Source organism: Quercus robur, chromosome 1 (assembly GCF_932294415.1).
Source record: "Quercus robur chromosome 1, dhQueRobu3.1, whole genome shotgun sequence".
NCBI classification, from domain to species: domain Eukaryota; kingdom Viridiplantae; phylum Streptophyta; class Magnoliopsida; order Fagales; family Fagaceae; genus Quercus; species Quercus robur.
In genome coordinates, this window is record NC_065534.1 from 9,289,468 (window position 1) to 9,304,426 (window position 14,959).

The following is a 14,959-nucleotide window of genomic DNA, read 5'->3' on the forward strand; positions in this document are numbered from 1 at the left end:
GAGTGAAGTTTTGAATTTTAATATCTATATCAGGAATAGGTAGCTGAAAGTCTTTGATGAAGCTTCCGGGCTACGTGCAGTAATTTGACTAATTTCACCCATAAGCTCACACAAACGTTTCTTGTTAAGAAGTGACGGTAGGAGCAAATTTCGGTATTTTTGAAAATAAAATTAATAATACTTGTTTTTTTTTTTTTTTTTTTGATTAGAATAATACTTGTTATTTGCCCAAATCTCACAAATAGTTTTAATATTTTACCCCTAAAAATAAACTTACTGTCAAAATCTCAAGCGAAGAGTAAAAGAAATATATAAAGGTCATGTGCAGCAACAAAATGAAGTAATAAGTGTCTAAAGGTCATATGCAATAATGCACATGACTAAGTGAATCCTTAGACATTTGTCACTTATTTTTTGCTGTCACCTAACCTTTTATGTAGCAATTGTTAAAATACAGGTATGTATCAAATTCTCTCTCTATTTTATTTAAGATTTTAATTGGCTGAAATTTTAATTTTAATTATTAATTTGATAATTATAATTATGGAAAAAAAAATTTGAACCATTAATGCCATCGTTTAAAACACTCCAATATCAATTCCTTCTTGAAGACTTTTTTTTTCGACTTTGGGGGCCATGGCTCTCTGACCTGTGAACACATTGAGTTAGTGAGGCATATATTAAATAAATAGAAATTAACCTTAAAATTCTTGAGACAGTGCTATATAAATGGGTGCGAATGGCATGCAAATTGCACCACCAACAACAACACCAAACATCTTAGTTTCAAGCCATTTGTTAAATACTAAGCTCTCTTTTATTCCTTTCTTGTAAGAATGGATCCAACAGTATCAACACCTATCAGTGAGTCCTCAAATATCACTGACCTTGTCGTAACAAATCGCAATGGAGTAAAGGGTCTCTCAGAAATGGGACTCAAAACCCTCCCTAAGCAATATATCCAACCTGTAGAAGAAAGGATCACTGTGAGCAACATCTTGCCTCAAGAGTCTATACCCATCATTGATATGTCAAACTGGGACGAACCAAAAGTCTCAGAATCAATCTGTGATGCTGCAGAAAAGTGGGGTTTCTTTCAGATTATCAACCATGGAGTGCCCATTGAAGTGCTGGAGAATGTGAAGGACGCAACACATAGGTTCTTCAATTTGCCAGCTGAGGAGAAGAGGAAGTTTTCAAAAGAGAACTCACCTTCCAACAGCGTGCGGTTTGGCACAAGCTTTAGTCCTGAAGCAGAGAAGGCTCTTGAATGGAAAGATTACCTGAGCATGTTTTATGTGTCCGAGGATGAGGCCTCTGCATTGTGGCCTTCTGCGTGCAAGTAAGAGAGCTTAACTTTGCTCAATTTTGTTTACACAACAAATACATGACATATAATATAGATGCAATACTTGTGTACGTACATACATATATAATTCACTAAATGAGTTAACTTCTAGTTTCATCTAGTTTAACTCAATATGTCGTTAAAACAAGCCATAACTTTTAGTTACATCTCATTATATCCTCCATGTTTGATTGAAGATCAATAGTGATTTCATCATAATATATATATATATATATATATATATATATATATATATTTCTATTTTTATTATTAAAAAAAAATGAGTATCATAAAACATAATTTTGTGGAACAAATAGTATATGCTTATGTGCATATATAGTTTTTGGTAGACTAATTGTTGTTTGCTTTTAGGGATCAAGTTCTGGAATATATGAGGGGGTCTAAACCAGTTATCCAAAGGCTATTAGAGGCACTAATGAAGAGGATAAATGTGAAGGAAATTGATGAGACAAAAAAATCTCTCTTAATGGGTTCAAAGAGGATTAACCTTAACTACTATCCTATATGTCCTAACCCTGAGCTCACCGTGGGAATAGGTCGTCATTCTGACGTGTCAACCCTTACTATCCTCCTTCAAGATGATATTGGTGGACTCTATGTGCGAGGAAACAATGATAGTTGGGTTCATGTTCCACCTATAAGCGGCTCCCTTGTGATCAATGTTGGCGATGCACTACAAATAATGAGCAATGGTCGGTACAAGAGCATTGAGCACCGTGTGGTTGCCAATGGAAGCAAGAATAGGATTTCAGTTCCTATTTTTGTTAATCCTAGGCCAGATGACATGATTGGTCCTTTTCCAGAAGTGCTTGTAGGGGGTGAGAAAGCATTATATAAGCAAATTCTGTATTCAAATTATGTGAGACATTTCTACAAGAAGGCTCATGATGGGAAGAAAACAATTGAATTTGCAAAAATATGATATGTATTCTGAGGTGTGTTGTCACTACAACACCGATCAGTGTTGTCACTACAAGTATGTTATGTTCTATTGTAATGGAAATAAATTTTATGAAATAAAACACAATCTGAAATATGTTTGAAGATAATACAAGTCAGTCAATTCTTTATCCAATTATTTTACTTTTTTACAAAAAAGAGTTTACACCTCATTTTTAAACGTGGCATTGACATTGTATATATGTCTGTTTGAAGCACTGGAATTCATGACAGGTTAAAAAAATTGATGAAATTAAAAGGATTTCTCTTATATATTGGGTTCAATAAGCTTCAAAATAACTTACTTGTTCCCTCATATTGTCCAAAAATTGCTAGAACACTGCGCCTTGTTTTAAGTGATAATCCAAAGGTAATGGTATTATTTATGTTACTTCATATTTGTGATTTAAACTACCGTACCCTCTCCCACCATCTATATATCTCAAAAAACAAAAACAAAAAAACACATTGCGCCTGTAAATGATTCCTCCAGGTTTCATTTTGAGAAAACTATTAAATACTCCGGGAGTACCATAAATGCATACTCCTCCCTCTCACATGCATTCTAGGTCCCACCATAAATTTAATTAGTAAGACTTACAATTATATGAGAAGAAGGAATACGCATTTATGATATTTCGAAAATACCCAATAATTACCCTCCATTTTGACCCAATTCATGAAAAATGATTTAATGATCATATGAGAAACAATAATTACTATCTGATGTGTCTTGAATGCCGTGACAAACAATAGTAATAGTACTAACAGCATCCAAATATTAGTTGACGCAACATCTAAAATATTTTTTATTTTTGTAATCAAGTTTTATGGAGTGCCTTTATATAGGCCTACGACCTACAAGACCAAAATAATGTTTTTGGTTGAATTTTATAAAACATTTGAGAAGAAGCTCTCTTTTTCTTTGCCTACTAGCTTGGAGTTCTTGTATACTAGGTTGGTAAAAAAAAAAATCAATTTATCATATACACTTTGTGGGGCCCAATAATTTATGGGCCAGGCCCACTTGCTCATGGAGAGTCCACAGGCCCAAGCGAAAAAAAAAGTTATGGCCCAAAGCTTAAAAAAATATAAGGCCAAAGATGGCCCAGAGACGCAACCGAGGACGGTTTAGTCCTCGGCCGACCCAAAGCTCCCTTAAGCAGAGGGGTAAAAAAGAGGTAAAGGAAAATTGGTAAGAAGATCTAAAATATCTTAGGTAAGTTACCCTTCTTACCCTCCCCAGATAAGACTCTGTACCTAACAGAGCCAGATTCTTAGGCTTTATCAAACCATCCCCAACAATTCCGGGATTAGACTGACGGGACAAATAGCAGTCCTAAAAAAGTTGACCCTACACGTGGACGAAGGACAGCGAACGTAGGCTAGTATAAAAGAGAAGATAAACTAATCAGAAGGGGAGCCCCCATCTCATTTTTCCTGGAAAAAACTCCAGGGATGAAAATGCCCGGACAATATATGTACACCACCACGAAAAACCCACCGCCGGGTAACCGGAAAAAGACATTAGTGCTCCTCGGACATGATCCGAGGAGTCCAATCCCTCAAGTTACAAAGCTGTAGGACTTGGATATCCAGGCTGAAGCCTTTTCTTATCTGAGTTTCCTTAAAGTCCGGTTTGGACCAACGCCCCGTGACCAAACGCTAGCCTTTCAAGCCCACTCTCTACAAATCTTATTGTGAGGGATCCTTCACGTGCGAGCCCAACGTCATTGTTGGGCCGTTTGAGAATCGTGTCCCTACACACTTCTATGTTGCATAATTAATCCTAAATTTTTGAGATCGACTATGAATTAACAAACTAATTAGGGTCATATGTACTTATTATATTCTTTCCTAAGTCATACTATGATATCTCCTTAATCGGAACGGTCATTACCTGAAAAATCGATTCATTCTTCTTCACTGGTACATTATCACTCTCATCTATACAGTGGTAAAGCTAGGATTTTAGTTCAAGGGAGACACAATTAAAAGAAAAGATTGCCAAAAAAAAATAATCCAAACAATATTAGTTGACATTAAAAAAAATTCATATTATAAAATAATGGAAGAAATAATAAATTGATAACTAATAACAAAAAATTCAAGAGATTAATCTAATTACATAAAGTTTAAATGTGTTATTGGATTATTCAAAATAAATTGAGAAATAAATCAATATAAAAGTGTTAAAATTATAACAATATCCTTAAAAGTTGTATACAACTTCACTCCATTGATTGCTTTTAGAAAAATAATGTAAAATTCAAATTTCTTTTTTTATTCTTCTAATTAGTTAAAAACTAAGTTTATAGCAAAAACTCAAAGTTTGAAACCATGCAAAAGTCTAGAGATGAGAGGGAAAAAAATTAGAGGAGGGATGAGGAGGTATTGAAGATTTAGTTTCATAAGAAAACAAGAAATAAGTAATTCTTTATAATAAAAAATAATAATTAAAAAAAAAACTTATTTTAACTTTAAAATTAATATAGACACATTGCTTTGAGTTGGATAGCCATGAGAAATTTTAATCTGGTTTGGTAGATAGATTTGTTTTAAGCTTAAAAAAGTGTGCTGATATGAGAAAATTGAATTTAAGTTATTTTAAAAGACCAAGTGTCGTGGGTAATTTTTATATTATCTCTTGGTCTTTGTCAAATATATATTTTAATGGAATGTATAACATATATGATTATACCATGTCATATATATAGTTATTTTGAAAGACCAAGTGTCAGCAATAAATTTTTTTATGGAAGGTATAATATATATATATATATATATATATATTACCATTTTTTTTTTTTTTTGGATAAGACCATATTACCATGTTATATATATAGTTATTTTGAAAGACCAAGTGTTGCAAGTAATTTTTTTAATGGAAGCTATAGCATAAATCATTATAACATGTTATTTATACTACTATTTAAGAGGATTTCCTGGATCCTCAATTTTAATGCCCAAAATACCCTTAAATTTACCGGTCTGTAAAGCTTAAATGATAGGGTTAAATATGTATAATTACTGATTTTAAAAAATCCTATATTTTAGCTAAGTAATATTTAGGAGTCAAGCATAATTTAACTTTTTTTTAATAAAAAAAAAAATCGGTTTTTTTTTTCTACTAACGTACCCTCTTCTTCTTCTTCTTTTTCCTAATTTACAAATGAAATTGCTGCAAGTCTTATATAAAAAAGAAAAATAATAAATTGCCTCAAGTTTTTCCATACTTTTAAAAATATAGGAAAAAAAGACTTTTATCTTCATCCCATCATCCCATTTAGTTTTTATTTATTTTTATGAGATTATCTCATGTACTTAAAAGAATATCCAATTATCTAATATTCTTTTTCACTTATCTAAGTAAACTTATTAAGTTTTAAAATCCTAAATTTTAGACTACTTATAAAATCTTTCTTTTTTTATTTCTCTCTCATATTTTTTATGCACATTTAATTCTATCAAAAATAAATACAATTTGTCACGCTGAATTAAGAGTATTTAAAAAAAAAAAAAAAAACTCATTGATATTATCCTTAGTAGTTTTTTATTTATTTATCCAAATAATCCATTTAGTTACAACTTAAATGAATAATCACCACTCTTCTTCAATTTTCTTTTGTTTCCAATACAAACTTTAGATTCAAAAAATCAAGGTTAAGGCACAAATGCATATCTTCAAATGATTTCTTCCTCTCTCAATTTCTCCATGGAAAATTTTGAAGAACAAGATCTACACTATACAATAATTTTTTTAGGTATTTGTTTTCAAATCATAAATAAAATCTCCACTCTTCATATTATTATCAATTTTAATTAAATACTTTAACCATTGCTACTTTTGTTATTATTTGTCTATTACTCATCACGTTTAACTCTCGATCAATTCTTATTTTACCTTACTTTCGTGGTCCATTTGAGCAAGCATGTGATCATCCTACCAACTAGCAATTACCAATGGCTTTATTTTACCCTTTTTTTTTAATATCTATTTTCATATTTTTATTTGCTTTGTATTTAGTTGGAAAACTTCAAATTTTAGTTTTGGTTTGCAATAAAGACTACTTTAAATTTATTCAAAACTATGTATTTCTTTTGGCATAATTAAGATGCTCTTTTAAAATTAGCACAAGATTTTTCTCTTCTAATTATTTATTTTTACATTCTATTTCCCCATAGTGGTAGTAATCTTTCCAGTGGTATCTGTAATCTCCAATGGTATCCCTAAAAAATAGAAGAGCCTCTAAGCATGTGCATGCTTAGAGGATAGTATATAGTTATTTTGTTAGGAATCTAGTGGTTCCTCATGCGATGGATTTGAATTGTACGAGTAGTTCCTAATGGGGGTGAATAGGAATTGTAGGATAACCTTGAATTACATCATGTATTTATAGAATACTAGCTCTAATCTCATTGGTCAACATGGCCTTATCCTTTTGGTTCTATTATTTCTCATGTGCATTAATAATTCTAACATGTGTTAAATGTGATTAACATGCTTAGAATTGTAAATAACTAACTAACTAACTAAATCCCAATACAACAATTATTATCCATATGCTTATTGCATTCCTAACATATTTTGAAACACCAAGTGTCGTGAGTAATTTTTATATTATCTCTTGGTCTTTGTCATATATATATATATACATACACACACTAGTCTATACTACTATTCAAGGAACTTCTCTTATTTGGTATGGACATTTAAGTGATCCTAAAATACCACTAAACTATTTTTTTAAGCAAAGAAAAAACTTAGGGCCAATATGGTAAAAATACATCTTTAACTCACACCTAAAATAATGCTTACAAATAGGACCACTCTTACACTAACCACATGTTTTTTACATTTTATTTATATATATAAAAAAAATAAATAACACTCACATTTTCATACATTCCCGTTGTTTTGTTCAAAATTCAAATATGAGTTCTATTTGAACTCAAATTACTTTTTTCTTTTAGCATAAACTCAAATTGATATATATATATATATATATATATATATATATATATAAATATATATATATATATAAATAGTTGAACACTATTTAAAAATCTACCTCTAGAAAACAAGAAACAAAACACGTTTGCTTTTGAAAATAACCTTGAATCCATGAGGGTTTCTTGAATCCATAGGGAGAAAGGGTATGGAATCCACCAGAAAATAAAAAGACAAAAATCTAAATTTTATTGATTGAATAATTGTTCAAAAAACGTGTATTGACTTCGAGACCTATTTAAGGGCTCCGTAAAATATGACAAACAAGAAAATATATTCTAAAATAACTCCTAAATAATACCTAACCATAACAAGAACCAAATTTGACCTAAAAAACATTAAAAGCACCTAAAACAAGGAAATAATAACCTTAACCTAAAATAACGAAAATTACAAATTAAAAACCAAAATTAATAAATTACAATAATTAAATTGTAGATTATGTCCTACATCAGACCCCTCCACTTGAAACAAACTTGACCTCGAGTTCATCTTTGAAATCTAAAATCTTCTATGCCAAGAGAACAAATACTTTGAATACTTCATCTTCCTTGTCTTCTTGCCAAACTTGAAAGTCATCAATTGAATAACTTGAACTTCTTGTCCCTTGATCTTCATGCAATTAACAATATTCACCAAATAAAAGTCAACAATCACATTTGTATGGCACCGGGCCCCTAGAGCCGTTTGGGCCTTAAACCCAAGTTGAACGGTATGCCCTGCGGTCCCTGACACTTATGTCAAAGAAACTGGGTTTAAGACCCACTTGGGCCATGGGAGCAAATCCTGCAGTAATGTGTTTGGCCCAAAACCTTGTGGGCCGGCCTTTGAAATAAGTACTTGTCAGTTCACGGCTGGGAAGTTTCCCGACGCATCCATCTTCTTGGCACATAAGTGCTCAGGAAGGCCCTATCCTAGATGCTCGACGAATCCTTTTCAAATTCCACCGCCGAACATCATCCCTTCCTTGAAGTAGGAACCAGTTCCAATGCCACTCACACCACACTCCCAACGAAACATCCACTTAGCGATAACAATATTGGACCTCCATTCCCACTAGCCTTGAGAATAATCATGATTTTCCCACTAATTTTGGACTATAAATATATGAGGCCAAGGAGAGGAAAAGGTTGTTGAAGGTCTGAAAGGAAAGCCTCAAATCTAGGTTAAGAGCTACAAAGAGTGAAGGGAAAACAGTCCAGTGGTTGTAGAAACGTTATTGGGTCTCTAGGTTGGAATCACCCAGAGTAGGAAATCCAAAACCCACATTATAAGTATATTGTGAGTGCAAAAGCAAGACCGGTCCATTGAGCTTGCTTTAGGTGCGCACAACATCAAATCTTTCCACCCCAATAAAATCAATAAACTTTGTTTCTATGTCTCCCACCAAAGTAATAGGACCTTAAATGTTGCTATCATCTAACTTGACTTCATCGAGATCATTGACAACTTCCTATATAATTTCTTCTTTAATGGTTTACACTATCTCGTTCTCAAGATTTTTCTCTATAATAGGGTCTTCATTAATCTCCTCCACAATCTTGATTTCAGGTTCTTCTTCTATAACATGACCTTCATTCATTTCCTCAAAAATCTCTACATTTTATTCTTTGACTTCTACATACTCTTCAAGAAAAGTATTTTCTTCAACATGTAATTCTTCTTTTAATGGTGGAACATATGGCTATTTGAAATAATTTAAATATGAACTTCTTAGCCAGTAATAATCTTGTATTGTATACGACAAGATTTCTTCACAATCCAAAGGATAAAATTTGATAGCAAGATTATCTCAATGTCATTATTCTCTACACAGTCATCATCACACTTTTCTATTTGCTTCTGCTCAATGGTATGTCAATGTACATGACTCTTTTCTATATTGATTTTTTTTTAAGAAATCAAATCAACTGTAGTTAGTTTTTGTTGAATTTGGGTACGTTTATTTTTACTATCGTTTCTTTTTGGTTTTTATTTGCTTTGACTTCACTATTATTATCAAAGACTTCAGTAATTTTTTAGTCATATAATTGATTTGCTTTTGTGGAAAAATACTATGACTATATATCTGTGGAGGTAGCTTGAATACATTGTGTTTGACTCATTCAGAAACACCATAAATCAACTTAAGAAATCATATTTTCTTGCTTTGAGTTTTGTGCTATCGACCTTTTCTTTGGCGACAATTATGCTGACTAAAGATTTGATTTTGGGATTTGTATTTCCAAAATTCCAACTCTCTTACGTGTTTGGCACTTTTTATTTTATTTTATTTTTCATTGACTCAAGCCGACTTTACAGTTTACACACTTCTACTTGATGATGTTTCGGTTAGAGAGAACTATGAATGCATACGTGTCCAAGTTTTTATTTAAAAAAAAAAAAAAACTAAACTAGCACATCATAGTACTAATCAACTACTAAATAGTGAGCCACATAGTAACTATTATTATTAAAAAAACATTATGTTTGATTATTAAAATAAAATAAAGGGAAAATCACATTTGAATGTCTGCTGGAATTGATACCTAATTATCTCATATAATAGGTTTTAGTTACAACCTAAGTGATTTTTTATTGGTTTTAGGCAATTTATACTTATTAATAGTGTGACTTAAAATGATTTAAAACTTAAAAGAGTTTGTTGTTTTAATTAAAAAAGTTTTTAAATTTAAGATTGAATTTGTACGCAACCCAAATTATAGTAATATTATGTAATTTAACCAAATCTTTAATTAAGGACACCACGTATTACAAAGAGAATATGGCAACATGACATAACCATGACTTAACCCAATTTTATTTTATAGTATATTGTTTCGGGTTTGATTTTGTGAGAGTAGTGACAGTTCCAAGATTTTTTTTTTCACGAGGAGGGGTCACAAGAAATTTAAATTAAATTTAATTTAATAAAAAGAAAACTTGAATATATCCAATTATGAAGAAAAAAACACATATGAAGTTTTACGATTTGCTTCTACAAGATTTTATATTTTGAAATCATTACATGATAATTTATTATCAGTTGTCATTATCTATTAGCAAAGTGGGTAGATGTAACTATTTTATTTTGTTAAGTTTGTAAAACATTTTTATTTTCATGCATTTATCATTATCTATTATAGTTCACTTAGTGTTTTTTTAAACAATCAAATGCTTGAACAATCACTAACTTTACTATACTATTTTTTCCTCAAAAAAAAAAAAAAAAACACTAACTTTACAATTTTTTTTTCTTGAATTACTAACTTTGTAACAAAAAAGTTATTATGACATGATAACAATACACACATGTAAGTATAACAAACCCTCTATATTTCCTAAATATTAAATCATATTATATTTATACAATACACACACATTCACACACACCACAATTCACACAAATAACAGTATGAGAAAAATATATAAAATAACATACATAATCAACATATGGCATACACTCACAAACATATGATATAAATTTACAATAAAGAGAAAGATTCTCATGACTTACAAACACTTACTCTTTATTCTTAGAATTGGAGATACCAAGATAGTTAAAATAGAGAAGAGAGGTGAGATGAGAATTAGATCATATCAGAGAGAGAGAGAGAGAGAGAGAGAGAGAGAGAGATCTGTGATTTGTGTTATTGTTTGGTTTTGGGTTACGTTGATATATGATCAAGGTGTACAAAAATATTTTTAAAGGTAAATAAAACTAGTAAAATGTTTTTCATATATATAAAATTTGTTTTTCCGGGGCGGGGGGGGGGGGGAGGAGTGAACAATATGTACAACTGCCCATGTGTGAGTGACCTTGTGCTTTTTTAAGTGAAAGTCTCTTCTCTTTATTGTCATGGATGTAGGCCGAAGATCAAACCACATAAATTCTTGATGTTATTTATTTTAAGTGTAATTGCGTCTCATTTTTCTTTCTAGATTTTTTTTGTCTTATTGTTTGTTTTTTTGTGAGATCCTTTTACAATTCCCTTTTCATATTTACAATCAATCTTCTGAAAATACTATCCTCACAATTCTATCTAGAGGTCCTTTACTCTTCCCTTTGTTTTTTTCTTAAAAAAAAAAAATACTAAATACAGATACTTAATACCACACCATATCCATATTCTGAACAAGTGGTTTTTATTTTATTTTCATTTTTAACAGATATTCAATAGGCTATAAACAATTTACACCTGACCATGTGCATCTCTATATCAAAGGAGACAAGGACGGTGTAATCTAATCACGCAGATGTAATTGTGTCCCTTTTTTTAATTTTTTTTGTTCCTATCTCTTGTTTGTTTGGCATCTTTTGCCAAATACATGGTACTCTTTATATTCAAACTCGGGTGAAAATAGTCAAAATAATATCCACATGACACAATATTAAGCAAAGGTTCCTTTAACACAACGCTAGGAACGGGTTCCTAGTTTTGCCATTGTCAACAAGTGATTTCATTTCCCAAATCTCAAAATAGATTATAGACTATTCTATAAACAATAGAAAAATGTAACAATTGAATTTTCTAATAATGAAACTAACTTATAAATTAATTTTTTGCTTTTTAACTTTTATATATAGCTTTTTAAAATCTCTTTTATTTTTAAATTTTTTCAAAATAATATACTTTCAGCAAAAAATTTCAATATAAAATTAAATAAATTGTTTCCAAAGGAACATGAATGCATTTCTCAAATCTCAATGTAGACTATTCTGCAAACAACTTGCACCTAACACATCTGCAGCTCTATAAACAAAGACTGTATATTCTAGTCACACTTTACAGGGAAATATGCCTGTTGTCAGATTTAACATCGGATTTCCATCAGAATGTTACATATTTCTCAACCATTTCGTATTCTATTTACATGTTTTACTGATTCAACGTGAATGAACTTATTGATATTTTTATGCATGACCAAATTGATGATGTTCACATTGAATTTTACTCCGAGTTGAGAGCTCATGCTTCATTTGGTCCCTCAAAACCCTTCTCAGTAACTTGTTAGAAGCCGTTCTGGGAAACTCCGAAACAATCTTAACATAATTCACCTGTTAATCATAAAGAGAGTTGGAGGAATTGTATCAATAACTTATAAAATAATTTAGACCAATGTGTGGAAACCACCATGGAATTGAAATCTATTCCATCTCTTCTACACGTCATTTGGGATGAATTGAATGACTCTTTTCAAAGCAATTGGTATGAGTGTATAATAATATAAATGGATTCATTAGAACTAATGACTTAATCAAAGCTATTACGCTAAACATATTATTTATTTATTTTAACTATTATCATGATTCTTAGACTTTGGGCTTATCTATTTTGTATGCTTAAAAATACACCAGAAGGCAAGGTTGTCAAAATCGGGATCCTACGTAGGATCGTGGGAGGTAGGTGGGATCGTGGATCGTAGGATCGGATCGTGGATCGTAAGATCCTACATTATTTGAGAAAAAAACAAAAAATACATATTGATATGTTAAATAATCACATAAATTATATATTCATTGATATAATTATCATACATCACTACATTCATTTGTAAGCATTATTTAAAGATGCCAAAAACATCAAAATGTGACACTCTATTGGAATATTTTTTATTTGAGTCTAACTGACACTCTCTCTATATTAGAGTGGAAAAACTTGGTCTATTGTGATTTTATTTTTCATTTAGGTCCAACTGAGCCTTCTGTTAAGTTAAAGAAGATTACAAGAAACCAAGGTCATTTGGGATCGTCAGAATCATACGATCCTACCGATTTTGAACGATCGCAAAGATCCTTGAAAGATTTAGATCGTTTTGGGTAGGTGGGATCGTAAAATCGTAGGATCGTAAGATCCAGATCGGGATTTTGACAACCATGCCAGAAGCCATTGGTCTATGTGATCCAATGTTAAGTTCTGGATTGAACTCCCCAAAACAAATCCGGGTCTAGCAAAGTCACTCTTCCAGTGGAAGACACGTGGCTAAGCGCAAAAACGGCCTCCATCAGGGTGTCACCTCAATTTATTTAAAAATTGTGTCCTTTCAATTAAATCATTTCAAAAAAAAAAAAAAAAAAATTCTTTTTTAGTAAAAAATATTGTTATTTTTTCTTCATTTTTTATTTTTCATTTTTCTTTAGAGGCACCATGGACACCAAAAGCCACCACCATCCACAACTAGGGTACCCTATCCAAACCACCTCTGTTGGTCTTATTTTAAAACTAAACCACTTTCATAGGGGCGGAGCCATAGCCATGGTTGGTGCCTTTAAAAATATTTTATAGTCTGTATAACTAGTTGTTAACCCGTGTAATGCACGATATAGTTAAATAAAAATTAAAAGCAAGGAAGTCGATTTTGTACCATACTGGTCGGTACGACCGGTATATACCATGCCGACTAATGCACTGGTACAGGTACACCCCCTGTTTTGTACCGGAAAAATTACCGGCCATACCGGTGAAATCCAGCTGTTTTGGTCAGTAAATAGATATTGGGCCGAAACACGAAATGCTTTTTTTTTTTTTTTGTTGGTAATTTTGGCAATTTAATTTTAAAATCCTAATGGCAGTGCAAAATCTGAGTAAGCCAAGAAAACCCAACAGAAAGAAGGAGAAAAATGAAAGAAAAATGCACAATAGCTTTGCAAAATGAAGTTAGAATCACCTCTTCTTCTAGACTTCGACTTCATTATTCTTCACATTTTTCTTTTACCATCTTCTTCTAACTTAACGATGACCGATTTGGTTCTACTGTTTTGTAACTTTGTTCTCTACCCTCCACTCTTCCCTGGTCTTACCTTTTGCGTTTTCAATGTAAATACTGAGTAACTTGTATGCTTGGTCAAAAGAGTACACTTGCCTTTTGATTTTCTCAAAGCATCAGATGATATTTTGAATTGGTATCACCAATCTTTTGGCACGTGGAACTGGCATTTATTGAGTTTGGTGGGTGTTTGATTATTTAATAGTTTTCACTTTAATATATTTATATGTTGATAACTCCATAAAAAAATATAAAAAGTTGCCAAAGTGATATGTTGAGTTATTAGATCTATAACTTAATATATTGTATAAAATAGTAAAAAATAGTGGTAAATCCGAAACAATACACCGGTATTGATCGGTATCTGAAATATATTGTACTACTGGTCAAACCGATATAGCCTTTGGTACGGTATTGACTTTCTTAATTAAAAGTATTTATTTTGCTTAAAGGTCTATGACTTGACTTAAAAATATGTATAACTTGAAAATGAATGAAAATAAGTAATTTTTTTGTTCAATATAATAGTTTAGAAAATTCATTTTCTTTCATATCATTGGTTCCACATAACACATCCCGGCGTGGACAATTCTATGGTGATGACTTCACACAATACTCAACTGCAATTAAATCTACTATCCACCACCAATCTAATTTATGTTATTTTAATAGTAGATCTACATTAATTTGCATTCTCATATCCTCCATCATTAAGAAGGTAATTGAAGTAATGATTATATATAATGTATAAATTTTTTTCTTTTACAATATAAAATTATTAAAATAAAATCTAATGTTCTGGAAATTTTTTGAAAGAGATTTTTAAATTTCTTAAAACTTAGTTAATAGAATTTCTATTTTACCTAAAAGTGAACTATCACAATTAATGAGAA

At 31.1% G+C, this 14,959-nt stretch overlaps 1 protein-coding gene across 1 annotated transcript; it reads left to right on the forward strand.

Annotated features, from left to right (window-relative positions):
* The first annotated feature begins 743 nt into the window (after positions 1 to 743).
* LOC126719517 (feruloyl CoA ortho-hydroxylase F6H1-3-like) lies at positions 744 to 2,423 on the forward strand. Its single transcript, XM_050422062.1, has 2 exons — positions 744 to 1,342; positions 1,721 to 2,423. Exons 1-2 carry the CDS (start codon positions 837 to 839, stop codon positions 2,289 to 2,291), a joined length of 1,077 nt encoding a protein of 358 aa, XP_050278019.1. The 5' UTR covers positions 744 to 836; the 3' UTR covers positions 2,292 to 2,423.
* Positions 2,424 to 14,959: the final 12,536 nt, after the last annotated feature.

Coding starts and splice junctions, on each gene's coding strand:
- LOC126719517 (XM_050422062.1), top strand. CDS start 837: ATGGATCCAACAGTATCAACACCTATCAGTGAGTCCTCAAATATCACT. Junction 1,343..1,720: donor TTGTGGCCTTCTGCGTGCAA/GTAAGAGAGCTT, acceptor GTTTGCTTTTAG/GGATCAAGTTCTGGAATATA.